The sequence below is a fragment of the Melanerpes formicivorus genome, unplaced genomic scaffold (assembly GCF_026170545.1).
Source record: "Melanerpes formicivorus ecotype bairdi unplaced genomic scaffold, bMelFor1.0.p_v2 SCAF_2, whole genome shotgun sequence".
NCBI lineage: Eukaryota > Metazoa > Chordata > Aves > Piciformes > Picidae > Melanerpes > Melanerpes formicivorus.
This window is the reverse complement of record NW_027142354.1, coordinates 50,715,263-50,742,049: the sequence shown is the minus strand read 5'-3', so window position 1 is coordinate 50,742,049 and position 26,787 is coordinate 50,715,263. Positions and strand designations below refer to the sequence as shown.

At 57.0% G+C, this 26,787-nt stretch overlaps 2 protein-coding genes across 2 annotated transcripts in view; both read left to right on the top strand.

Moving 5' to 3' along the window:
* ABLIM3 (actin binding LIM protein family member 3) overlaps positions 1 to 434 on the top strand; it is a 55,712-nt gene extending 55,278 nt beyond the window's left edge. The window contains exon 23 of the mRNA XM_068160103.1: positions 264 to 434. Coding sequence (XP_068016204.1) covers positions 264 to 377 — 114 coding nt within the window. The 3' untranslated portion in view covers positions 378 to 434. The remainder of the gene's footprint in view (positions 1 to 263) is intronic.
* Positions 435 to 2,973: 2,539 nt separating this feature from the next.
* AFAP1L1 (actin filament associated protein 1 like 1) lies at positions 2,974 to 25,913 on the top strand. Its single transcript, XM_068160080.1, has 19 exons — positions 2,974 to 3,038; positions 17,271 to 17,399; positions 17,940 to 18,023; positions 18,410 to 18,504; positions 18,654 to 18,765; positions 19,092 to 19,190; positions 19,823 to 20,034; positions 20,395 to 20,574; positions 21,390 to 21,476; positions 21,749 to 21,842; positions 21,988 to 22,140; positions 22,589 to 22,800; positions 23,338 to 23,483; positions 23,841 to 23,919; positions 24,036 to 24,150; positions 24,363 to 24,527; positions 24,779 to 24,957; positions 25,210 to 25,338; positions 25,683 to 25,913. The coding sequence occupies exons 1-19, from the start codon at positions 3,023 to 3,025 to the stop codon at positions 25,704 to 25,706; spliced, it is 2,310 nt and encodes a 769-aa protein (XP_068016181.1). The 5' UTR covers positions 2,974 to 3,022; the 3' UTR covers positions 25,707 to 25,913.
* Positions 25,914 to 26,787: the final 874 nt, after the last annotated feature.

Sequence of the window (26,787 nt, the reverse complement as noted above, 5' to 3'; positions counted from 1 at the left end):
CCTGCTGCCCTGCTGGCTGGGCAGAGCTTTACCTCATGCCCAGAGCATGAGTGTGTTTGGCTGGAGCAGGAGGGGGCCAGGTGCTCCCCCTCTCCTGAGTAAGAGCTGCAGGGGGTTGTAGCACCCCGTTGCACCCAGCCAGGCAGGAGGTGGCAGCAGACGCCCTCACATGTCCTCCCACCCTGCTGCAGCATGTGGCCATTGGTGGCCCTGGGTGGTAGCCAGGGCGCCCAGCCCTGGCCCAGCATCTTGTCTCTCCCCAGCGCCACCTCTCCCAGGAGGAGTTCTACCAGATCTTTGGCATGACCATTGCCGAGTTCGACCGCCTGGCCCTGTGGAAGAGGAACGAGCTGAAGAAGCAGGCCCGGCTGTTCTGAACACAGTGCACTACCAATGTATACAGACCTATAAATATATACATAGAAAGACCTCTACATTGCAGCTCTGGATGATTCTCGGTGCTGTGCCTGGCAGAGACACCCTCTGCACACCTGAGAGTGAATTGGAGTCTCACAGATTATTTTATGCTCTTTGTTTCCTTCCCCCACCCCTACCCCCAAGCCTGTTCCTGTATCAATCCTGGGCTTCTCCCAGGGGCTGAAGCCATGGAGGCCCCAGAGAACTTGGTGTCTGTCAATGTTGCCCCGTGGGGGCACAACAAGGAGGATTTTCCTGCCACAGCCATGGCCTCAAGGGCTAGGGGAGGAGCAGAGCACTAGGATGAGGTGGTGGAATGAGGGTGTCCTGAATTACCCATCAGTGATCCCTGAGTGCTAGATGAACCCCTCTGCAAGCCTCAAGGAATGCCAGCCATTACCAAGGACATTCAGCATTTGTTCCACCACAAACCACTGAGATTTTGGGTTTTTTTCCTTTTCTTACCTTTTTTTTCTTTTCTTACCTTTTTTTCTTAAAACTAACAGGGTTATTTCCACACAGACATCTTCCCTGATGTCTGTGATGCTCTGATTTCCTATTTGCTTCTCTGGCAAAATGTTAAGGCAATATCATAAGATTAAGCAGTCCCAAACAGGCCAGCAAGCCACGGGGCACTTCTGCAACGTTTGCAGGGTTCCTCTGAGGAGGTGGTGAGGGTCTCACCTTCCCTGTGCCATGGGCCAGCTCTGCTTATGCCTGTTTTGCTCCACTTTGAAACCCTCCTGTGCTGTTATCTCCCATGGGAGGGATAGAATGGCCTCCCTGCCATCAGCACCACCGTTGTTGCCCCAAAAAACATCACTGGGTTCCTGCGTGAGGCAGGAGAGATGTGTGGATCCCCTGGCAGGGGGTTGCTGAGGTTAAGGGTGCTTGGGGTAAGATGTCCCAGCAGCAGCCTCAGTTCTGGGAGTTTTACACTGGCATGGAAGGGGCCTGAGGTGGAGATGGCAATATTGCACTGGTACTTGCTCCTGTCTGCCTTAGTGCAGCAGTAAATGAAGCAATTTGATTTATAATGATTTTACTCTATACATGAACTATGGCTTCCTAAAGCAAGCTGAACTGTTTGTGGCTATAAGAAACTTCCATCTCCAGCAGCAGTTTCAGTGATAAAGCCTGGAGGATATTACCAATAACACAGCAGTGAGAGTCTTTTCATTTTCAAAGCATTTGATGGACAATACCTAACTGTTCCCTACAGCTACCTGTACGGCAGAGATGGGGAAACTGAGGCAGGGCTCAGTGCTATCTCTGAGAGGGAAGGAAGCCTCTCCAGCCCATGCTGTTCAGGGGCAGCAGACCCTCACAGGGCCCTGATGGGCTCCCATTGCTCCAGGGCATGCAGACAGCAACCCTTCGCACCTGGTGAGCAGATCGCTGATTGAACCTGGGCTCTCCTCTGGCTGCTTTGCAAGTGGCAGACACCAAGCAGCTGGAGCCTTGTGAGCAGCGGCTTTGGTGGTCCTGCCCTGTGAGCATCCTGTGCCACAGCCACAGAGGTGATCCTGTGTCACAAGACCAAAATGGGGCTCGATCCAGAAGAGAGGGACCGGTGTCCAGACAGGAGCTGCCTGGGGAGAGCAGGTCAGAGCTCTACCAGCTGGGCACAGCCAGGTGCAAGAGGATCTTCTGCCTGAGGCTCCTAGGCTGACAGTGCTCCAAAAGGGGAAGCCCTCCAGGCCAGTTGCTAATGCATGTCTAATATTTCGATTACTGCCTTCCCAAGTGATATCTAGGTATGTGTGAAACCAAATCACATTTCTGGCACAGCCTGCTGTCCCCCAGAAGGGCTCAGCTGCAGTCCTGAGGCTGGGAGAAATCGTCCCAAGGATGCCAGGAGTCGGTGTCCCTGCTGCCACACGCTCTCCACACCATGCATGAGGCACTCCCTTGCACACCCCACAAGTCTCCCCTGAGGTCTCTGTTGGGGTAGGACAGTGATGGTGGCATGAGCACCATGGCCAGGCAGAGGCTGGGCACATGAGAGACACCAGGAGAGAAGGGGTGACACAAGGAAGAGGTTTAGGTGGGGACAGCACGGGTGAGGCACGGGGTGAGAGGGAGCTGTGCTTGCTCACTGGGTGTGCGGTTTGGGAGGGGAATTAGTTCTAGAGCTTTGTCAAACTGGAAGTGCCCAAACCAACAGCTCCTGGGGGCAGGCAGCAGGCAGGTAGAGGTGGCCTGCTCTGGACCCCCACCCTTCATAGCAGGGATCTCCAGGTGCTGCTGTTCTGGGGGTACTGGGGTGTGGGGTGTCACCTGGGGGGGATGGCCGGGGTTGGGGGAACCCTGGGACACCCGGGCCGTGGAGGGGGGTGGGTGCTGCAGGGCTGCACACGGCGGTGTCACCAGCCATCGGGACAAACCTTCCACCCGTGCTGCCGACGACGACAGGCTCCTGAAGGTCTCTCGGTGCCATGCCGAGACGTGCCGGTGCTCGGCGCTGCCGTGCACCGAGGGAGGGGCGGGCGAAGCGATTGGCCGCTCCGAAGCCCAGGCCCGGCCCCGCCGGGCGGCTGCTGCCGGTGGCACTCGCCCGCCCGCGCCTCCCGGGGCGGCCGGTGCTGCCCGCGGCTCCAGGACCATGGACCGACTCAGCGGTAAGGGCGGACGGGACGGGACGGGACTGGGACGCGCCTCCCGGGTCTGCGGGTTCGCCTCCCTTCCCAGCCGAGCGGGTGCAGCTCAGCGGATCGGTGTGGGACCCTGTCCCCAGGGTGTCGTTGCCCCCCAGCAGCCCTGTGGGAGGGCCAGTTGGGACACAACTGGTATCGTTTCCCTTTGCTGTTGAGATGGGTGAAAAGCCGGTGGCTTGCAAACAAGTCTACGGGTGTAAGTACTTGTTAGGGGAAATTGTGGTCGTGAAAAGGGAGGTGCTGGTGTTTCCAGATAGAGCTGCTTGGAGCCAGAGAGTTTCCCTAGCTGGGGAAGACGTCGGTGGTCTCGTAAAGCCATGAAGGGCCTGATCCCCACCCTGCTGGGAAGCGGCTGTGTTCCCACATGCGTGCAATTCCTGCCTGCAGCTTGTGGCATCAGGCTCACGTAGCTGTTAGGCTTTGATCTGAGATGCGAATAAACCTGCCAGGGCTTTGGGCCAACTTTGCAGAGAAGGTCCTGGCTTTCTTCTGGGGCTGGTAGGTCCTTGGAGGGAACACAGAGAGGTATTCAGGGGGATTGCTGCTTGTGCCTCCTGAGCAGTGGCTTGGGGCTGCAGAGGAGGAGCAGGTGGTGACACGGTGCAGCACAGGCATGCTGGCCTGTGACTGGTCCTTGGAGGTCCTGCCACAGCACCAGTCAAAACAGGTAACAGGGAGTCCAGGGACATTGCTCTGGCTCTGCAGGCTGAGGCCATACTGAAGTCCCAGGGTGGTTCAGGGAGTGCTGTGTCTGCAGCTCTGGGTCAGCATCAGAAAGACCCAAGGGGTCAAGAGTTCCCCTTCCCCATGTAAGAGGATGGGGTGGTGTTTCCGCAGTGGAAACAGTTATGAGGAGTTTGACTCTAGGGCTGCAGCTCACAGTGTCGATGCTTGGAGAGCACAGCAAGTACCCAGCAGCCCAGGAGGGGACAGGGACAGACCTGCCCAACGACTGTGGCTCACCCAGACAGGCAGAGTAGCTTTGGCAGCCCTGAAGAAGGGTGCTGTTGCAGGAGGGCTGTGCTATCAATGACCTGTGATAGCAGAGCTGTCCTTCCAGGTTGCAAAGAACCTCACTGCTGGGGAGAGGGGAGAGCAGAGGGTCTCAGCTCCCCCATTCACTTGCTGTGTGAGGTGGTGGGAGGGTGCCCTACTTGCATCTCAGCCCACCCCAGAAGTCAAAGCTAGGACTTCACCGCAGGGAAGGGCAGGTGGTGCCCAGCATGCTGCAGAAACCAGCAGCATAGAGATGGGCCTGGACATGGTGTGGCTGCTTCACAGGCTAACCCAGCTGTTTTTTTCTCCCTCAATGGTGCCCACAGCAGTGCCTACCTGCTTTGCTTCAAGTGCATGTAATGAGTTGTTGTTGGCACCTGGACAGCTCTTTGCTAACATAAACCTTCTCCAGACCCTCCTGTTCATCACCCAGAGCCATTGGATCCCTCTGGGGACTGTGGCTTACAAAGGGAACATTTGGAGGTTCCACCAGGCTCCCCTCCTTGGCACAAGGGGTGTGGGTCTTGTGGTGGTTAAGAGCTCTGTCTGCTGTTCCCAGCCTCTGTCAGTTCTTTTCTTCCCCTGGAGTTCCACTCAGGCCCTGTGTCTATCCTGACTTGCCCTTGCTCTATGACCCACAGCTTCTTCATCGCTTTCCATGCTCCAGCTGAGCCTGCTGCCTTCCTGGGCTGGTGCTGGGCTTAGCTCTACACGAGCAGCTAACTTGGAGAATTGGTGCTGTGGGCTTTTAGGGGTTGTGTCAGGTTGTGCTGATGGAGATGTGCTTGTGTGCATGATCTGGGAGGTGATCCATGCCATGAGCCCTTGCTGTAGCTGGGCTGTGCTCACACATGGCTTCTTCTCATTAGTGACTTCCCTGACCTTTTGTGCCACCAGAATTTAGGTCCTGCACCAAACTTATCTGGGGTCTAAATCCAGCAAAGCCAGTGGAGATGTGTCAGGGATAAACTTGGCTCCAGCTCACCCACAGGAATGGAGAGGCCACAGGGTTGGTGGGAGGGAGCCTGGATCATTCCTGACCTGCTGCCTGCATGCTGGCAGCAGGAATCTCGCCTGCCCCACGTACATAACCCGGTGGCAGGGGGTGCAGAGTGGGTGAGAAGCTCAGCCCGGGCCAGCTGTTAGCACGCCAGGCAAGTGCCGAGCTCTCCTCCGCATTGCAGCCATTCCTTCCGCTGGAAACTCAGCTGCCCGGAGCCACCGCCTGTTTATAGCCCAGCGGCATGTGGGGAAGGGGGCTGAGCCCACCCTGGGCTGCCCTGGCCCCACTCTGCAGGGCAAAGTGGGGGTGGAGGTGCCAGGGATGCTGATGCCAAGCGGAACAGAGAGGCACCAGAGTTATTTGCCCCTCTGTATGGTCCAATACCCTCCTGTATGCAACACTGCCCTTAACTGGGGAAATGGGTCTCACTGGAGGTACTGGATCCCAGATGAAATCATCCTGGCTGCTCTGAAGGGCACAGGTGCCTGCTGCAGCAGGGTCTGCTGGAGAGGAGCAGGAGCTGGCTGGTGCCGTCACTGTCTGCTGAGGGGGTAATACCCTCCAGCCCTCTCTTGGGGACTGCCCTTTCTCCCTGGGCTGCCTGGCAAACCTGCCCCTTTCCCGTGCTTGCTCCTGACCTGGAAATGCTGCTTTCCAGTGTGAATGTGCTGAGCTGTGAGGCCGATGTGCCCTTGGCAGGGCAGGGCTGAGCCCCCCTGTGCCTGGAATCCTCTGGCACACAGCTGTCAGGCAGCTCTTACCCCAGCCCAGGAAAACTTCAACATTTTGAAGAAGGTGTCTCATCTCAGAGAGTGGGAAGGCCTTTCAGAGGAGGACAGAGAGCAAAAACTGGGCTTGACTCAAGATTTGCCTGTTGTTCAGTAGACAAATAACTTGCTGGGGACAGAAATGAAGGCTTGAAGTGGTTTCTGGCACCATAGACTTGTGTCCTAAACCCTACACTGTCTACTATCTTGTCTGGCACAGCTAAAGCTCTCTCCTGAGAACACATCTCCTCCTGCATATAAGGAATCTTAAAACTAATAGCACAGCCCTCAGTCCTGCAAAATATCTATTACTTGTCAGTCTTCCAGGGCAGCAGCAGGACAGTTGGGTTGGAAACCTGCCAAGGGCCTCTGTATTGGCTCTTCAAGCCCTGCCCTGCCGGTGCACAAACAAGGGACTGCCACCTCCTGCCGGGACACTCACAGGACAAATAGAGCGGGACACCCCACCTTCAGGGAGTGCACCAGTGGCTTTTGTCACCCTGTGGCATTTGGGGAGCTCAGGTCTCTGTGCAGAGCCTGTGCTGACGATCTGCAGCCTCCACAGCGGGGAAGGATGCAAACAACTTCTTTGGTTCCCCCCTCCCCCAGCACGGCTGCTGCAGCCCCTTCTCTTTTTGCCCCTGATCTGCCTCCCATCACATCAAAGGGAAGCTCTTGGGCAGGCAGGAGAACACTGACATTTCGTAACAGTTTGGAACCAAAACAGATCTTTGCTGCAAGGGCTTTCCATGCTCAAAATGTTTTGTTGGTTTGTTTTTTGGTTTTGGGTTTGGTTTTTTTCCCCTTTTTGAAGTGGTTTTCATGTGCCTGTGATCCTGGAAGTGATAGGAGGGAGCTCAGGGATATGCTGGCATGCTCTGATTGCTGGCAGTCTGCAGGAGATGTAGAAGGAGCATGTTGGAAGGATGGCTTTGGCTTTCTTCTGGGTGTTCTTTTGTTTTGAACATCAAACCTGCCCAGCTTGGTGATGAGGGAGCAGCTCCTCTTTAGCTCCTTGTCCAGTGGGTTCAGCCTCCCATTTTACATGGTCCTAGAGCAATCCTAGCTTTGGGAGACCAAGGTTGTAGAAGACATTGCCAGGAATAGAAATTTATGTAGCAACAGGTTTCATAGCTGGCTTTTGTCTCCTGGAGTTAAAAGCAGGTACAGTGAACCAGGCCCAGCACTGTTGGAGCCATGGGCAATAAGCAGAGCAATTGCATCTTCCCCTGTGCTCAAGTTTGTCAGCTTTCCCGCTGGGACAAACTGACTTTCCTGCCCCTCCACCCCTGCCCTGCAGGGGTTAAGTGGGTAGGAAATGCTGTCAGTGGTGGCCTTGTCGCTGCACCTGATGCTCCAGGCGGAGCTGGGCAAGGGAAGGAAACGGAAGGGCTGTTCTCAGCTGAGAAAATACGCTTATCCTTCCCTCCAAGGGTCCTCCGGGGCAGCACAGCCCTGGCCCCCAAACACAGAGACTCTCAGCCATGCCCTGCCTGCCCTGGCCTGGAAATATCACTTTCCTGCAGAGACACAGCTGGAGTAACCTCTGAGAGGGTCCCAATGCCCCCACCAAGCAAGAGCACTTGTGCCTGGCATGGCTCCCAAGCTTCTGTGCATTGCCAGGCTCAAGGCAGGGCTGCTAACACAGGAGGCTGGGTGCTTGGCTCCCTCACCCCAACTCCTTGGGGATATTTCCCTCACAGAGTGTCTGTGGTTTCTCCTCCCTCCTCCTATTAAAAGATGATCTACATTGTGCAACATGGCTGAAAACATTTGGGAAAGCAGAGCTGGCTGGTAGCTAATCCTCCAGCTCCTTCCTGCAAATCCCACACATTCCCTGCCCACACTCTGCTATGTGAAGGTCCAGTACCTCCATCTGGGCATAACCCCCTTGTGTGATTCTTCCTGCTAGAAACACGTATCAGCTCTGCTGGCTTCATCCCATCTCATTCCTGTGGGTCAAGTATTGCATGGGAGATGTTTTGAATCTTGGTTTTGGGGAAGAAGGTGTAGAGGACATTGAGAGGAGCCTCTTGGGATGCAGAGAGCTTTCCATCTCCCTCAGTGGGGCAGGGGGGTCCGTTTTGGAGATTTGGAGACTGAAGGACCCACCTGGCCCTGGGTGGTAACAGAGCTGGGCCTGTCTGGGTGCAGGGTGCTGGACATGCCCACAGGAGAGCCATCATCAACCCCGGGGTGCTGAGTCAGCGAGTTCCCCACCACAGTGCCTGCAATTAGCTGTAATTCCTGCTGTCCTGGAAGCTGAGCTGCGGTGGAGAGGAAGGTACAGAGGTGAGAGTTTCAGGTCACCCCAGCTCCATGATAACAGCAGGCAGGAAGGTGTGACCCAGGGAAGAGGGTGGAGGGTGCCATGGAAGGTGGTCACAGGGACTGTGGCAGCAGTCCTGGGGCCTCTCCCAGCGCTGGAGGAGAGCCCAGGCCAACCTGCTGCTCCCGGCGCTGCAGAGTTTGTTTGGAAAAGGCCGAGACCAACATTTTGGTTGGAGAAAGCACAGTTTATTCTGGGTTCTGACTAATCCTAACATCTCCCCTCTGCCTGAAGCTTGGGTTTTATACATTACTCAGCAGGTCTCGCCCCTGCCTGACTATTCCTTTAAAGGGCATCTCAGACCTCTCTCTCATTCATTATTTACAAGCCTTCTCCAGCCAGCAGCCTCTGAGCCCCGCTCCCAGGCTGGCCCAGCAGAGTGTTCTGCCACACATCCACTCAGCCTGGCACCAAGCTTTGAAACGTAGCCCGGCAGCGCTGCCTGTGCTCCACGTGTATTTGCAGAGCTAATTGTGTTGACTGAGCTGAGCTGGGGCTGCAGACAACTTGTATCTGGGGCTAGGAGCCCCCGGGGGCGCAGGGGTCAGGGGCAGAGGGAGGAGGCTGGCTGTGCCCTGCCTGGGGATACCGGCAGGGTCACTCAGCGCTATCTCACCTGTGTGCTTTTATTTGCTTGACTGCTTGCTGTGCTCAGCGGTGAGGAAGGGTTCTCCACCCCCTCCTCTGGGGTGGGGGCAGCTGCAGCCTCTTCGTGTTAGAGGGCCAACATTTGCTTTCGGTAAGGTAAAGCAAACCGCCACAATCTTCTCCAAGAGGCGGAGAAAGAGCTGCTAAGCCATCAGCAGTGAGAGAACAGCCCAAACAGCCCCTGAAGAAGGAGTCCAGCGGCAACGTGAGGCACTTGGAGGGTCTTTATCTGCCTGGGTCACAGGATATTTGTGGTTGATTTAATCAGCCTGTTAATGATTACCAGTACCACTTCTGAAGCTGCTCTGCTTGGGTGCAAACTGCTTCAAGGGAGGACATGTGTGCAGCCCACCAAGGGCTGCCCCAGGGATCTCTTCCAGCAGTTGATGCCAGTTCAGAGAGCCTCAGCCCCGTTGGTGCCCCATAGTTCTGGTGCAGGCTCCCTGGGGAGGTGACACCCCTCGACCAGTCGCTGCCCAAGGGGGCTGGGATGCCAAGGGGAGTAGGAGGGGTGAGGGTGCTGCAGCCCTGGAGGAAAGCTGCGGCTCTGGGCTTGCAGTGGCTGCTGCTGAGGGGGAGAGTTTCCACCTGCAGCCATGCTCTGAGTGTGGGCATTGCCAGGACAGCCTCGACCCAGCTCGAGCTTTGACTGCAGGGTAGCACCCTTCCCTTGGAGCCATGCTGTGCTGGGTGTGCTGCAGGCACAGGGTTTGGGGGCAAAGGAATCACCACATCCCCTTGTTCTCTAGTTTCTGCTTTCATCCAGTTGCATTGAGAAGAGGCTTGGCTGGTCCCTCAGCAGTAAGTGATGGTTTCTGCTGTGAGTGAGCTGGCAGTGGGTGATAATCTTTGCCCTTTATAAGCTCTGTTGGCTTGTAATTACACTTCTCTCTACTGAGGGCTCCTGTTTTCGTGTGTAAGGATCAGGGAAGGATGTGAAACTGTTTCTCCTACAGAAAAGCAAAGAGTGTACTGGGATGGGGATGTTTGGGGTCTTGCTCCTGTGGCTGATTCCCTTGTGCCTGCTCTCAGAGCTGGCTGGGTACAGCAGGCAGAGCACCAGTCCTGAGCATGCACCACAGCTCCATTTGCTCTTCTCAGCCTTTTTGAGGGTAGCAAGGATTCTGAGAAATTGCTCCAGCACAGAGAACCAGGGTCAAGCAGGAGGCCTTAGGGAGAACACAGTTGTGTGGCTCTGCTGCTCTGCCCTGGATTGGACTTGCTGCTCAGCTGGTCTCTGCTGAGGTGGGTGAGTGGCTGGGAGAAAGGCCATGAGATAAGGCCTTCTGCAGAGCTATTTATACTGGGGAGACAAGCTGTTGCTGGCAGAGGCACTGGGCCAGGAACAGGACCCTTCACACAAGCACTGCTGGAGGTGGCTGAGCTGGCTGTGCCACTGAGGCCGTGCTGGGAAAGGTTCCCCCTCCCCAGGCTGCTGTCAAGTGTGTGCCTGGAGCAGATGGGGATGAAGATGAAGGAGTCTCAGCAGGCATGGCCAGGGCAGCCTTCTTGCTGTTTAACCCCTCCAGTTAAACAGCTCATCTCCCCTTCCCTGAAGGCTGGAGCAGAATGGAGGGGCCCTGCTAGCCCTGCAGACTCCTCCCTGTAAGGGGAGATGCCAGTGGGTGACAGCACTGGGAGAGAGAGCTGATGGGGGACCTTCTGCCCCCTCAAGCAAGCAGGTTTTATGTTCATCTCCCAGGATTGATTTTCCAAGGTTATCAGCTAAGGATATTAGTTACTGTAAGGTCATGATGATGTGATCCCTGGGAGATGCGTGTCCTCGCCCTTCCTGCTGCAGTCTGCCTTGGCAGTGTCTGCTGTGGAGTGGTGGCAGGGAGGTGCTGGGAGTTTGGGGGTGAGTCAAAAGGTTTGAGCTCACCTTGTGCCCACGGATGTTGCTGCATCTGAGCTGGGAGCTGCTGGAGGAGCAGGGACAGCTGCCAGGGTCCTGGGGCTAATGGAAAGGATGTTAATCACAGTGAGAGGTGGGAAGAGGCATTGGCTGGGGCAGCTGGAGAGCTGAGGAGGGTGGGAGGCTTCTGGCCATAAAGGAGCCAGCCCCAAGAGCTCAGGCTGCTGCTGACTTTGTTGGAGGCCAAGTGAAAGGCGCTGCCCCCATCCACCCCACTCAAGGGGCCCTTGTTTCCAGGGAGGAGATGATTCATGTGCATGGAGTGGCCCCTGAGCAAATCTTCCACTGGTACAGGACATCGTCAGAGCTCAAGTGTGGTCATTAATGGTTGGCTTTTATCTGAAAACCCTCTGGGCTGGAGGTACTTTCCAGGCTGGTGTTCCTGGCCCACCAGCCTGTTCCAGTTATCCCAGTTTGCCCCACACCCAGCTAGTGATAGCTGGCTTGAAAGCTAAGCTGGGCTGGCAGGGAGGCCCTGCTCAGCCCTGCCGTCTCTGGGGGCCAAGGACTGCCCTTCTCCTGCCCACCCCAGAGGAGCAGTGGCCACAGGCAGGGTGCAGGCAGCAGTGGTCTGTCCTGCTGGCTCCTGCACAAAGGAACAATTCTGGGAGCGCCACACTCCCCCCCGCCAAGGCACTTCCTTGCTGGCTGTGTGCTCACCTCCTCCCCATCGGAAAGAAACCTCCTTGGGAATGGGAATGGGAACAGGAACTGCTTTGAGAGCTCAGCAAAGAGCTCAGGAGGCCATGGTCTTCCTCAAGGAGCAGCGGTGGGGGAAAGCTGGACCCGCTGACGTAGGAAGCAGTTCACTGGGGCTGGAAGGGTCTGTCAATGCCCACTTGGAGCATCACCCCTTTTGAGATGCCCACAGCCTGTGCTGGGGCAGGAGGAGGCTGGGAGCAGGTGGTGAGATATGGAGGCATGTCCTGGAGCTTGCAGGCAGCTCAACATCAACCCATGGGCAGGAGAGAGTGGTTTGAAGAAGGACATTGAGGCACTTGAATGTGTCCAGAGAAGGGCAACGAGGCTGGGGAGAGGCCTCCAGCACAAGCCCTACGAGGAGAGGCTGAGGGAGCTGGGATTGTTTAGCCTGGAGAAGAGGAGGCTCAGGGGAGACCTTATTGCTGTCTACAACTACCTGAAGGGAGGTTGTAGACAGGTGGGGGTTGGTCTCTTCTCCCAGGCAACCAGCACCAGAACAAGAGGACACAGTCTCAAGCTGTGCCAGGGGAATTTTAGGCTGGAGGTGAGGAGAAAGTTCTTCACTGAGAGAGTTGTTAGCTGTAGGAATGTGCTGCCCAGGGAGGTGGTGGAGTCAGCAACCCTGGAAGTGTTCAAGAGGGGACTGGACGTGGCAATAGGTGCCGTGGTTTAGTCATGAGGTCTGTGGTGACAGGTTGGACTCGATGATCTTTGAGGTCTCTTCCAACCTTGGTGATTCTGTGATTCTGTTTGGGTGCTGCAAGCAACTTCTCCAGCAGCAGGGGGTCTGTTTGTCCCACAGAGTGGGTGACCCTCCCCCTGCAGGGCTTCTCCTGGGGCTGAGGGGGTTTTTGTCAGTGGGTGCTGGGGTAGCCCCCAGCTGTGCTCCCTTCCCTGGCCCACACCCCACCTATTTATGGCATCCCAGGAGCTATAAACGTTTACTGCTGGAAGCAGCCCTGCAGGGGCGGGCAGAAGGTCCCAGGGCCCTGCCCACGCCGACAGGAAGGATTTATTTTTGCTTCGTTTTTATTTTAGCTACAAACAATGGCCCTTACTCCCCGCATCCGATTTCCCTCCCGGCCCCCCTCGCCCCCAGCCTTCACCTGGTGCAGGAGGAAGAGTGGTTGGGGCAGGAGGAGGACAGGAGAGCTGTGGGGGTCCCCTTGCAGCTCCCCTTGCAGCACCTTTAGAGCACTAAGGTGCTGTGAAACAGCATCTCCTCTCCCCAGGGCTCTCAGGCTACAGCCTGGCTTTGCTTGGGGTCACAGCTCCACATGCATTGTCTTATCTATCCCGCTGCAAAAGCTGAGTCTGTACACCAGGAAACCCCTGCTTTGGCTTGGCTAGAGATTCTTCCACCTCCTTTTCCTCCTTCCTCCTCCCTCCTCCCTGCAGATTGATGGAGCAAGACCTGATTTTTGCTCTTGTGAGGGAGCAGAGGCCAGGGAAGGGGAGGTGGGCTCTGCAGCCTGTGCCTGGACCCTTATCTCCACACTATGGAATCAGGTCCCTGAGTGGGGAAGCACTTGCAGTGTCTAAAAATAGATCTGGCCTGGGTGTAGGGTAGAGAGAGGTGGAGGGGGCACAGGTCCTCTGCTAGTTTCATGCTTGGTGCTGCTTCTAGGGCAGGCTTTAACAGCAGAGGAAATACTGCCTCTTTGTCCTGAACAGCAGCAGTGTCCTGGCTCACCCCAGCTCAGCCAACCACCCCATCCATCCCAAGTTAGCTAACGCTAAAGCCATCTGCTGACATTTCCCCAGCCCTCCACAGCAGTGAGACAGGCTGCACACATGGAGAGGAGTGAGCTTCTGGGATGGGAGGCTGGTGTCCCTGACCTGGGATGTCTGCGTCCAAAGCTTAAGCCCAGCAAAGTGGTGCAATCCCACAAGATTTTGGCTGCAAGAGAAGCTCCAGAAGAAAGCAGCAGGTGGGAGCCATTTGCCAGCAGCAGAGGCAGGCATGAGGCTGGAGGTGACCCACAAGCAAGGCAGTAGCTGGGTGGGTGGGCAACACAAGATCCCTTTTTGGCTATGTCACCTGCCCAGTGCTCAGGGCACGTTGGATGCTGTGTCACCTTCCTTCCAGGAGCCCTCTGATGTCCCATGGCTACCTCTGTCCCCAGGCTCAGCCCAGGTTTCAATCCGTGGTTGCCAGAGCTCAGTGCAGGGCTGTGCACCGATGCCAGCTCCTACCCTCGGCATGCCAGCCCAGGGCCTGCCTGCCTTGGCACGGGCACAGGTGCCAGCTGGTGCCAGGCCTGTGCTCGCTCCCGCCAGCTATTGCAGAACAACGTGCTGGTCCTTGCTCATCAGGTGGCCTCGGGTCAGCCACATCGTCTCTGCTGCCCTCCATGCACCAACCCCGGAGCAATCTCCCCTGACTTCCTGCAGCCACCTCCTTCACCTTATCGAGGCTGGGAGCCTAGTGAGCATAGGATGTGGATTCCTTCCCTTCCTCCGCTCCCGCGGGCAGTGAATGGGCTCGGCACCCTCCTGGGATCACAGAGCTCTTTGACTGCCCACCCCCTCCCCCCGCCTTGTATTTTGGAGGATGTTTAACAAGGGAGATGGAGGGGACAGCTCAGCTGGGGGGAAACAAAGGCGCCTTCAGTGCGTGTCCCATGCTGTGTGCCCTGTGCCCGGCCCAGAGCTGCTGCTCGGGGCGCTGCTGATGAGCTCAGCCCCCTGCCATGTCTGCCCACCACACTGCCTTATCAGGCACTCGCCTGCCTTGTGCAGGGGGGTCTCCTTGCCCCCGCCCCCCCTTCCCCCTCCCGGCTGCCAGCTTGGTTACTGTTCATAGAAACCCGCTTGTGCTTTTGCCCTGAGCTGGTCCAAAGCCTTCACACAGGAGCTGGTGGCTGTGATGGGAGTCGTCCTGTGCCCGGCAGGGAATGGAGATGCTGGTGAGGACCAGAGGACCATGGCCTAGGCTTCAGTGTGCTGTGAGAAGCTGTGTGCATGGACCCCATCTCTTCTGTGAGAGCTGGTGGCCAGCTGAGAGCCTGCTGAGCTGTGCAGCAGGAAAATGGCTATTTCCCCTCGATGGCTGCTGGTGCTGAGCTGACAGGAGGATTCTGCTTTTAGTCCCAGCTGCTTCCTTCCTAGTCCCTATGCCTCCAAGCCATGCAGGGGAGGATGCCCTCCCTCCCTGGCCTGAAGACCAGCACCACATTGCTGAGCAGGAGCCTGCTGCCATCCTGCCTGTGCAGCAGTCTGCAAACATCCCAGGGAGGCTCTTTCCCTTTTCCCTTAGAATCATAGAATGGTAGGGGTAGGAAGGGGCCTCCGGAGATCATCCTGTCCAATCCCCCTGCTAACAGAGGCTCGTCCAGATCAGATTGCACGGGAACATGTCCAAGCAAGTTTCAAAAGGTCCCAGGGAAGGTGGCTCCACAGCCTCACTGAGGAGCCTGTTTCAGTGCTCTGTCACCTGCAAAGACAAGACATTTCTCCTTAAGTTCAGGTTAAATCTCCTGTGTTCTAGTCAGTACCCCTGGCCCCTTGTCCTGTCATGGGCCACCACTGAGAGGCTCCTTCTGTGGAAGGGCAAGGAGAGGGCCGTGAGAGCTGCACTTACCCTTGCTCATCACATGCATGAAGCTCTCATATGGCCAGACCCCAGGGGGTGTATGCTGGAGGGAGGCAGCGAGCAGATCGTCAGCAGGACCAGGGTCCTGTGGCTGCCTGTCTGCTGTGGGGTATTTTTCCAGTTCAAGGAGCAGGAGCTCTGCTCCCCCTGTGGTTGCCCTCTTCGCCCCTGCAGGCTAGGGGATGCTGACAGCTCCCCAGGCTTGCTTGCTCCTTCTGGAGCTGTGCTGAGGCTTCTCCCCCTGCCTGTGGGGTACCTGTCATGGTTTGGAGCGCCCATGGGAGATGGGTATTGTCAAAGCTGCTCTTGCCAAAAGGGCTGAGGCTGCTGTTTAGCTTGGCGCTGGGGAGGGAGGAGGAAGCAGAAGGTCTGTGAAGATAGAAGCCCATCGGCCGGGGAAGCAGGAAGAGACTCGTGAGCTGCATCCTGCCTTGCATCCTGGGGAGGTGCTGATCTGGGGCTGGGCATGCTGTCTCCTTGCCCAGGGGCTCATCTTGGCTGGGCTCTGATCCACATCAACCCACTCATGTTGGGCTCCCCTTCAGCCAAAACCCTTTGAAACAGCAGTTGGGTTTACTGCACTGCCCCTGCTTCAGGCAGCAGTGCCAGCCTGCTTCCCTCCAGTCCTGGGAGACTTGCTCCATGCTCTGGGCCGTGGCTCACAAGGGTGGAAATCAAATCTGTAGCAGCCCAGTTTTTGATGAGTGTTGTGCTCAGTGGAAGCACATTAAAGAACATAAGTATGGAGAATCCCATCAGCTGCAGCAGTACAGCATCCTACCCTTCCACCAGGAAACACAACCTGGGCCAGCCCCAAGTGCTGCCCAGCTCAGCTCTACCAGGCCTCTTCCCCTGGCAGAGCCCAGAGGGGCAGTGACAGGGGCAGGTACAGCTCAAGCAGGTTGTTCCCCTTTGCTCCATGCTGCAAGGGCACACACTCTCTCCTTGGAGGTCATCCCCATCAGTCAGCACATCCAAGCTGCCTCTGTGGTCACCTCTGACCTCTCCTCCTGTCCCTTGAGATTTCAAGCCAGCTGCAGCTGTGCTATGATGACTTTTAGTTGCTGCCAAGAGAAGGGATCTTGCTCACACTTGCACTATAGCTTTTTATTCTGTCCTCTGTAGCCTCCAGAGCTGTAGATTTGCTGGTGATCCTGAGCTGGGCCTCTCTAGTGCCTCCTCACCTTGTTCAAGCCCTCCCTGTTCATCCCATCCCTGACCAATGTGTTTTCCCACAGCCATCAGTCAGCACCATACATCCTGCTTTCAGTGCTGTCGTTTTCTGTAGCCCTCCTCTGATGTGCAAACACCCAAGTGTTTTCTGGAGCCCAGCTGCACAGGTAACCCCACAGCTGCAGACAGGTTTTGCTTGGTAAAAGCTAACCTATGAGCTGCCTCATCAAAGAGAACAGCCAAGCTTTATGTGTGGTGCTTGTAATGGTGATTTGTGGTGAGTTCTCTTTTTGTGCTTCTTGCTAAGCTTTCCCTATCTCCCCTGACTGGCTCTGCCATCCAGGCTGACACTGAGTTTAGGTACAGGTGTTGGGTACTGGGATCCCACATGCTGGAAAGCTGATGAGTGGTGGCTTCTGGTGCAGTTCCTCTTTGCCAAGATTTCATGGTACAGAGGAGGAGTGACAGGAGGGCAGAGTAGCTGCTGGTGGTGAGTGTGGGGAGGAAGGCTCTAGCCTGTGTGTGGGGACCCTGTGGAGGTGGCACTGGACTGGAAAGTCGCTGGTGATCTGAGCACAGCAGGGGAATAGGAATACCACCCAGCAGGAATGGAGAATATGACTTTGGGCAGCATTGCCATGTGACTCTGCATTATGGCATTTGGGTTTCCTTTCCTTCCTTTCCTTCCTTCTCTCCACCACCACCCACTGCCTGTCCCAGTGAGGAGCACCAGCAGCCGTGGTACGCTGTTGGGCAGAGCGAGAGGTGTAGTCTTATCTGGGTGGAAAAGTGTGCGTGCTGGGCTCTCTGATAGTGGTCCAGCAGCCTGCAGAGCTGGTGTCTCCATTCACAGGCTCAGCAGGCTGCATCCTGGTGTCTGCATGCAGGTGGAAGCTCCTGCCTGCCGGAGCGTGCGTGTGCTTGGCAAACGCTGCCTGAGCCGTGCCGGGCCAGCTGGGACAGACACTCACCCTGGGCTCTTCCACACCTCCCAGCCCATCTGCCTTGGCTTAACCCCAGCCCTCTGACACTAGCCCTGGCTGATGAGCTTTTTCCTGCTTCCCCCAGTGCTGGACCAGCTCCTGCCAGAGCTCAGTGTCTTGCTCAAGCTGCTGGACCATGAGTACCTGAGTGCCACCACACAGGAGAAGAAGCTGGCTGTCTCCACCATTCTGCAGAAGCTGCAGCCACCCACAGGTCTGTGTCCCGCTCCTGCAGTGCTTGGTAGCTATCCTCCCCAGCAGCTACCCCAGGCCAACATTCCAGTGGGGTAGGGAAAAACACCTGCAGGGCTGGGGTGAGCTGCCTCTGTGCCCAGCACCCAAAACTGCTCAGCTCCCTTGGGGCACTTTGCTCCCCATTTCTCTTCCCAGCTTCTCCCTGCCTCAGCTGTAGGAGCTGGCATCGTCCCTGCCATGGCTGCAGGGGGCTGCTGCCTGCGGAAATGCTGCTTCACAGAGCTCTTCCTGCCACTGGTTTCTGCTGAGCGCAGAGATTTCCGCGGGAAGGCCGCGGGAAGGGATGTGCACCTGGGGCTTCACAGCCTTCCCGCCTTCCTGTGCTCCTGGGGGGACGTGGCAGCATCCCTGGGGGCTCCTCCACTTCCTGGGCACCTGCTCCACGGTGGAGTGAGGTGGTCTGTGTCCTTTGGTTGGTATTTGCCGGGAGGAGGTGTGCCAGTACTCACCCCAGCCACCCTGCTCACCCTCGGGCTGAGAGCATCCCTCTTGCCCCCAGGAAAGGATGTGGACTACATGTATGTCAACACAGCATCCCTGAGCAACGGCACCAGCTTCGTGGAGTCTCTCTTTGAGGAGTTTGGTATGTGTGGCCAACCTGAAGTGATGCCCCTGGGGTCATGCTGGGTGGGTGCAGTGCTGATCCTGGGGTCCATGCTGACAGAAGGGGTACTTGGGGCACTCTGGGGAAGGAGGTACTTGGGGCACTCTGGGGAAGGAGGGTGAAAGCTGTATCCTTATGCCCAGCATAGACTTCATCGCCCTGGGTACTTGCTCCTGCTCCCCTGTAGTGGTTTAGGGCTGGCCTCAGGATGTTCATGCACCGTGTTTACCAGTGATGCCTGTCTCCCAGCACCTTCTGAATGAAGGGCAGTGGTGCTGGCCTGGGGAGTCCCTGGAGGGCAGGGCTGGGCAGCCCAGCTGGGGAGTTTCCTGTTGCCTTCACTCTCTCTGCTCACCCTGTGGCAGACTGTGACCTGCGGGATCTCCAGGATATGCAGGAGGAGGAGGACGCCAGTGATGGTGTTGGCCTGGAGCCAGCAAAGAGCCAGACAGCAAAAACTGTAAGTCCTCAAATGCCCACCTGGGAGATCAGCTCTGCACCCACATGGAGAGGTAGCATTGGCCAGGATTCCTTCCTGTCCTATGCCAGCTTCTGGGACTCGTGATCCTCTGCACAGCCTGGCTAATGCCGGTGGTGTTGCTGCTGTAGGTTCCTGTGGACCCTGCTCCGCCGCTGCCCACCACACCCCCACCTGAGGATTACTACGAAGAAGCTCTGCCCCTGGGCCCTGGCAAGGCCCCTGAGTACATCACTTCCCGCAGTGAGTCCTGCTACATGCTAGGCAGCAGGAGGGTGGGGAGGAGCCCTGCAAGCTGCCCACTGCATCCCCCCCTTCTGCCTGCCTGGTAAAGGGAAACCATCCCTGGAAACCTCACTGCTCCCACCAGCATCACTCCTGTCCTGCTCCTTTCCCATCCTGCTGCACTGTTAATGCAAGGAGCTGTTTGCCCTGTGATGAGGACAGGTTGGAGCAGTGAAGGGACTGATGGATGGGTGTGCTTTGCTCTGCCTTGGCTCATAGGCTTGGTGCTCACAGCCAGGAAGAGCAGGTGTGACAGCCCCAACTGCCCTCTGCTTCCTCCACAGACAGCTCCAGCCCCCCCAACTCCATTGAGGATGGCTATTACGAGGATGCAGACAGCAACTACCCTGTCACCAGGATGAATGGGGAGCAAAAGAACTCCTGTAGGTATCTGTGTGCCCTCAATAGGGAGGGCAGAGCTTCGGCAAAGTCCAGCCCCAAGATGAGGGTTTGCGCATTGGACTGGGGACCAGTAGGGTTGAGGCTGGAGGACTTCTCCTGTGCCAGAGGCTGCTGGGCAAAAAGCAAGGAGCATGGATTGCTGTTTGTCATGCAAGCCAGAGCCCTTGTGCTGTGTCTGTCAGCAGCATGGGGAAGGGGTGTCCTTGCCAATGAAACTGTGGTGCTCTGCATGAACTGCATCTGACACGTGGAGGATGCCCAGGGCAGGGACACCACTGCAGAGCCCTGCTCCTGCTCCTTTGAGCCCTCTGCAGGAGGTGTTTGGCAGAGGGCCACATGCAATCCTCTGTGGCAAGAAGGAGGTTTCATCTGAGCCTTGCATAGAAATAAGCCAGCCCAGGGGTTTGGATAGATGCACCTGGGACTGGTGTTTGACCCATGAGCATCCTGCTTGGTTTGGAGGGGAAACGGAGATGGCTGGGGTCAAACTGCTTCTGTTTTCCAGGCTCTGTGCTGGAGCCCACTGGGTGTGGGGAGTTCTGGCACTGAGTGAGCTTGCCCAGAGGGAGGGCCCTGGACTGCCCTTGTGAGTTACCTGCCTGCTTCCTTCTAGACAATGACTCAGATGCGATGAGCAGCTCTTATGAGTCCTACGATGAGGAAGAGGAGGAGGGGAAGGGCCAGCAGCTGACACACCAGTGGCCATCGGAGGAAGCCTCCATGAACCTGGTGAAGGACTGCAGGATCTGTGCTTTCCTGTTGCGCAAGAAGCGCTTCGGCCAGTGGGCCAAGCAGCTCACCATCATACGGGACAGCAAACTGCTGGTGAGCCCAGAGCTGCTGGGGCACAAAACCCATTGGTGGCTTGTGAAGGTGGCTGGGGGCAAGGTGGAGAAAAATAGCAATATCCGAGCCAGGATGCTGCCCCAAGGCTGCTGCTGCCCTGCAGCACACACAGAGACTGCCCTCGTTCCCCTTTCAAGAAAACTGAGGGCTCCCCTTTTCTGGGACCACGTGGAGCTACAGGGCAGCCTGCAGTCCACCACCACCCAGGCTGTTGCAGAGACAGAGCCATCTCTGTGCCACCTTTGAGGGACAGTGGAAGGGACCCCGGCTCTGCCCAGCACAGCAGCAGGACAGGCAGGTTTTGCCTGGGCCCTAAGCAGTTCCCTTTGCTTCTTCTAGTGCTACAAAAGCTCCAAGGACCGGCAGCCACACGTGGAGGTGCCCCTGGCCACCTGCAACGTCATCTATGTCCCCAAGGACGGGCGGCGCAAGAAGCATGAGCTGAGGTTCTCCCTGCCCGGGGCTGAGGCGCTGGTGTTGGCCGTGCAGAGCAAGGAGCAGGCGGAGGAGTGGCTGAAGGTACCATGGCTGCCTCCCTTCACCTGAGGGGCCACAGACTCTCCTTGGCATCCTCATGGCTACCCCCTGAATTGCCTAGGGGTGCCACATCTTCCCTGGCTGAGGTGGGAGGAGGCTGCCCTGGGAAAGTCTTACCCCTTGTGAGGGGAAAGGGGCTTTGCTCCTGTCTCTTATCAGCTTTGGGGGGAGGCTGGCCAGCCGCTTCCCAGGCCCTGGGCGTCTCCGGTGCTGATAGCCCCTGTGGGGTGGGGATATTTGCTCTCCCCATCCTCTTCCCCATGGCCCTTTCCTGCCTTTGTTCAGGGGTAGGAGGCAGGGGCCATGGAGAAGGGGCTGTGGGTGGGAAAGGAGCCTCTGCAGACACCACGAACTCAGCTGTTACCCCAAATGTGGGACAATAGGGTTATTTCACACAGGCAAAGCAAGCCACATGGTGCCTGCATGTAAAACAGGGTCATGAGGTATCCTGTGGGGGCAGGGCAACTGTGCAGCTTGTCACCCAAGCCCAAAGGCTGCATGGGCCTAACCCTAACCCTAACCCTAACCCAAGCCCCTCACCTCTGAGGTTTCCAAAATCTCTGACAACATCTGCAGAAGTGGTTGCAGTTTTGAAGGGGCCAAGGTGTGTGAAATCCCCCTAGGCAAGCTGAGCTTGTGCCCTGAGTAGGGCTTGCTCTCCTGTCCCATGGAGACCAGGACCTCTCTCTCCATGGTTCAGCCCAGCTTTTGTGATGAGAGAGGAGCATGCCGAGACAGGAAAAGTAGCTCTGGCCCTCGGGTACATTTTGAGCAGCTGCTGGGGTCTATCTCCACAGGTCATAAAGGAAGCCAGCAGTCCAACAGCAGGGGCAGTGGAAGCCCCCACCTCTCCGGTGATGCCGTGCAAGATGGACCTTGATAAGGTGATGGTTTGTAACCACTCTGCAGAGGCGCTGCATGAGGCTGCTGCAGCCAGGTCTGGGGAGTGTGGGGCCAGGGGAGCAACAAGCTCCTGGTGCTGTGTGTGGAGTCCTTCCCAGCCTCACGGCAGCTCTGTGGGGCTCGTGGGGCTCCCTGCCACTGGAGAAGGGACATTGAGCGCTGTGCAGGAGGGACAGAGGGCCGATAGTGGTCATTGCTGAGGGCTGTGCAGGGGGACATTGCTGACAGGGTGCCTGCTCCACTGCCCCCACAGCGGCTGTCACAGGAGAAGCACACCTCTGACTCAGACAGCGTGGCGACGGGTGAGACCAGCTCCCCAGCAGCCCGCAGGGACCCTGGCGAGCACGGTATGGCCCCTGTCCCCAGCCAGGATGGCTGGCCCTGCAGCTGGGGGGAACAGCTGTGTGCAGCACAGCTGGAGAGCATCCTCCCTGTGAGGGGTGATGCTGTGACATGTGCCAGGCCCACACAGCTACTCCATTCTCCTTCCAGGAAAAAGCAAAAAGAGTGGCTTGGCTGACCTGAAAGGCTCGATGAGCCGGGCAGCGGGGAAGAAGATCACCAGGATCATCAGCTTCTCCAAGAAGAAGCCTTCCCCTGAGGACACACAGACCTCCTCCACTGAGGAGGACATCCCCTGCTGTGGTTCGTGTGGGCTGGGGCGGGGATGGAGCTTGGTTTGCATGGGACTGGGAGTGGGGGGGAGCTGGTATCCTTTCTCCCAGCCTGGCCACATCAGGGGCAAGTGGGAGGTAAGGGGGCAGTGGGGTACAAGCTCAACAAGCTGCTACAAAGCTGTGACACTGCCACAGGCTACAAAATGGTCCCTAGTCCCAGCTCTGGAAATTCCTGTGGTGGAAGGGGTGAGGGGTCAGTTGTGTCCCAGAAAACAGGCTTGGGTGACTAGGTGATGCTCACTGGGCTGGGACCTAACCTGGGACCAGCTGTCTCTCTGGGGGGAAACTGAAGCCCAGCAGGACCAAACAAGTAGAGATCCATGCTGTAATCTCTGGGCAGCTATGGCTCACGAAAGCCTGCCTGAGGTTTGGCTGAGCAGGTGCTGAGACCCTTACCTCGGCCCTGTCACCCCCAGGCTACCTCAGCGTCCTGGTTAACCAGTGCTGGAAGGAGCGCTGGTGCCGCCTGAAGGGCAACACCCTCTACTTCCACAAGGACCGCACAGACCTGCGGACCCACGTGAACGCCATCGTTCTCCAGGGCTGCGAGGTGGTCCCAGGGCTGGGCCCCAAGCACCCTTTCGCCTTCCGCATCCTTCGCGGCGGGCAGGAAGTGGCTGCACTGGAGGTGAGCAGGCACGTGGCAGGGTGGGCAGGGTGCCCATTGAGGAGGGGGGTTCCAAGCTCTGAAAGCATCTTCCGGGATGATTAGTGCTTGCATGAGAATAGAATAGAATAGCATAGCATAGCATAGCATAGAATAGCATAGCATAGACCAGACCAGACCAGACCAGACCAGGTTGGAAGAGACCTTCAAGATCATCGTGTCCAACCTATCATCCAACACCACCCAACCAGGAGGAAGCCCAGGATATTATTTGGGTGACCCAGGGTGGTCGAGGCAGCCTTGCAGGTATTTTGCAGGCTGGAGGCAGGGAGGAGCAGGCTGGCAGGGCTAAAGCAGGCAGGCTGCAAGGGGTGGCTGGAGGTTTAGGACTGGAACCTCTTGCACATGTTTGTGTGCTTTCTCTTAGACCCTGCTAAGTCTTGCACACACACTTCATGTCAGAGGGTCCTGTTCCACTGCAGGGCTTTGTGCTGGGAGCAGGAGCAAGGGTGAGGGGCCAGGAGCTGGGCGTGCAGCTCAATGCTTTCTGTCCTGCAGGCAAGCTGCTCCGAAGACCTGGGCCGCTGGCTGGGCCTCCTCTTGGTGGAGACAGGCTCACAAACGGCACCAGAGGCCTTGCACTACGACTATGTGGATGTGGAGACAATTGCCAACATAGTGACAGCTGTGAGACACTCCTACCTGTAAGGCTGTCCCCCTGCTGTGCTGTGGGCTGGGAATGGGGCTGCACCATGGGCAAAGCATTGGGCTGGGGATGGCAATCAGAGAAAAGACAGGGGCTGGGACACAGTTTGTACTGTGACCTTGGGGATGACCAGTGTCCCAGGGGTTAGTGGCTCCCAAAGCAGGGCAGTTTCCCTTGAGCAGGATAGAAAGTGGAAAGTGATTTATCACACTGATGGAGTACTTGAGGGATACACATGGTAGGGTAGAGTGCTCATGAATGAAGCTAGGAGAGCAATGCAAGAAGCCCTCTGAGGGCTCACTGATGGGCTGGCAATGATGTCCTGGAAAAGAAGAGTCCATCCTTCTTCCTGCAGGTGGGCCAGTTCCTCGCAGGATCACCAGCCAGACTCCTCCCCCGTGGTGTATGATGATGTCCCCTATGAGAAGGTTCAGGTGAGAGCAGCTCTGTGGTTTGCCCTCTCCCACCACTGTGACCAGACTACAAAACATGCCCCTTGGCTGGGTTGTGATTGCCTTGTGAGTATTTCGGCATGCTGTCCCTGCCACAGGCTGAGGAGGAGCCAGGGAGGCCATCAGGAGCCCAGGTGAAGCGCCATGCCTCCTCCTGCAGCGAGAAGTCACGACGGGTGGACCCACAAGTGAAAGTGAAGAGGCACGCATCAAGTGAGTGGGGACCCTCTGCCCCAGACCTCTGCAGGGGGCACCCTGGTCAGTGTGAGTGGAAGTTATTTCCCCAAGGGGTTCTGCAGCCAAGCTGGGGCTGGCTGGCTCCAGCACACAGGTGATGGGTTGTGCTGTGCCAGCTCAGCAGGACCACAGGTGGCATTGGTGCAGCCAGGACCAGAGCCTTTGATAGTTTTGTTTTGTGCATTCAGATGCCAACCAGTACAGGTACGGGAAGAACAGGGCTGAGGAAGATGCCAGGCGGTTCCTGACAGAGAAGGAGAAGCTGGAGAAGGAGAAAGCATCGATCCGCAGCGAGCTGCTGCTGCTGCGGAAGGAGAAGCGAGAGCTGCGGGAAGCCATGAAGGGCAGCACGGGTAGGTTGGAGCTGTCTGAGCACTGAGGCTGATTGAAGGAACTCGGGTACAGGGGAAAGGCTGCAGAACTGGGCTGGGCTGAGGGTGATGGGCTGGCGGTAGCGCTGTGGCTGTGAGACAGAATGGCTACAGCACGCTGCCGGGCTGGCAGCCCCACCTAGCGTCCCCTTCCAGGAGGATGGGTGGCTTCTGCGTCCCTGCGACCTCATCGCTGGGCAAAGGCTTTGAGCTGGCTTTGCTTGTGCAAGCAGGGACGAAGCTGCAGGACCTGGATCAGCAGGTGGCGGCGCTGGAGGAGCAGTGCCGGCAGAAGGAGCAGCGCCGCGTCGACCTGGAGCTCAAGCTGACCGAAGTGAAGGAGCGGCTGAAGCAGTCGCTGGCGGGAGGGCCAGCCCTGGGGCTGGCTGTGACCAGCAAGGCTGAGAACGGGGTACGCATCCCATCTTCCTCAGGCTCGCAGCTCGCTGCTTGGGGTGGCAGGGGCAGCAACACTTGGTGAAGAATGGACATCCCTGCTGCTGGGTCCCAGAGGTGGGAGGCTAAACCTCAGTTAGGTTTGGCTACATCAGTTTTATTTCATAATGGCTTGTTCTGTTTTGGTTTTTTTTTTTTGTTTCTCCTGGCTGTCCTTGCTCCTTGGGTATCCTAAATCCTTCTCTTTCTTTCTTACCCTTTTCTGCAGGAAGCTGCAAATAAGCCAAACGGGAACCCCTCTGAGCACTTGGTCCCTGTTAACTGTGCAGCTGAACTGAGGAAAAGGAGTCCCTCCATCCTCCCTGCCAACAAAGGAAACGTGCTGCGGAAGGCCAAGGTCCTGCTTTGCTCTCCCTCCCTTTACTGGCCCAATGGCCTTTGTCTTGTCCCCCTCCCTTGACCATAAAATTTGGGGACCAGGAATACTTCCTACCCCAAAAGCAAGAGGTACTGCCAGGGTCCCCTGCAGCCAGGCTTACTCAGCTTAATGGCACCTGCTGCCAGCGTGAGCTTACAGAGAGATTTGGGAGGTGCAGGGCTGGCTAGGCAGGCAGGAAAGCATTGCCTAGACAATGCCCAAGGCAGCAGCGACCCAACTTCTGAGGATGCTCTCAAAGGGCTCAGCACTCACTTTTCCAGTGATGTTTTCTCATCCCCTCCTTTTTTTTCCTTTCTCTGCAGGAATGGGAAAAGAAGCAGACTTAAGCCAGGCTGTAGGAATGCCTGCCGAGCCCCCACCAGACACTGGGGCTCATGGAGGAGCTACAAGCCCCCTTTCTCTGAGGCACTGGAAGGGTGATGAGAAGGCGCTGAGAAGGCATGGTTGAAGAGATGCCCTCCCCTGCCCTGCCACTGCAGCACCATCCGCCTCGTGGGCAACACTATAAACCATGGGAAAGGGGGTGGGAGGGGGATTTGGGAAGCGGGTGGGGAAGGGGAGTCCTTCGTGGATCAGGGTCACATACTAATGGGAAACCCATCTCTGGGGGGAGCCTCCCACAGGGCCAGGAGTTTGAAGCAAGGTGTGTGTGCCCATGGTGGTACATAAGAAAGGAGAGGAGAGCTGAGGAGCAGAGTCAGCACTGCCCGGCAGGCACTCTGATTAATCAGGATCGGTGTGTGCCACCCTGGGGATGCTGGAGGCCAGGATAACCTTTTCCAAAGCAACCATGGACTCGTTTTTTTGCCCCACTGGTGTTGGAGTTCATGAACTGCTCAGGACTGGACACTTCAGAGACACTGATAACTCACCCTGCTCACTGGTCCCAGCTCTGCAGGGTCTCATCTCAGGGTTCCTCATGTCTCAAGCTTGCTGTGCTTCAGCTAAGTGCCCTTGTCCATATTTTCTTCTTGTCTTCCAGGCAGTAAGGGTGGTGAGGAGAGCACACTGGCTTCCCTTGGGAGTGAATGAAGCTCAAGTGGCAGCATTTGAAAGCAAATTAACAGGGGATACTTTTCAACCTTGCTTTGTAGCTAGAAGTGCTGCAAAGAAAGGGCTGAGGCTGGAGGCAGCCTGGCTCTCTCTGCCCTAGTCCCACGCCAGCTTTTGGGGCAACAGGGAAAGGGATGGGGTTGTCTCCTGGCCAACAGCACATTCACACTATTGCTGCTGCAGTCAGACACAGATTGCCAAGGCAAGTGGTCAAAATGGAGTGAAGGAAAGTGTAAAAATTAAAAACAAAAGAAAACCACCACAAAACAAAACAAAACAAAAAATGGTTTCAAATGAGGGGACTGGAACAGAAAAGAGAAATAGAGGAAGGTCATTTAGCACAGTCAGAAACAA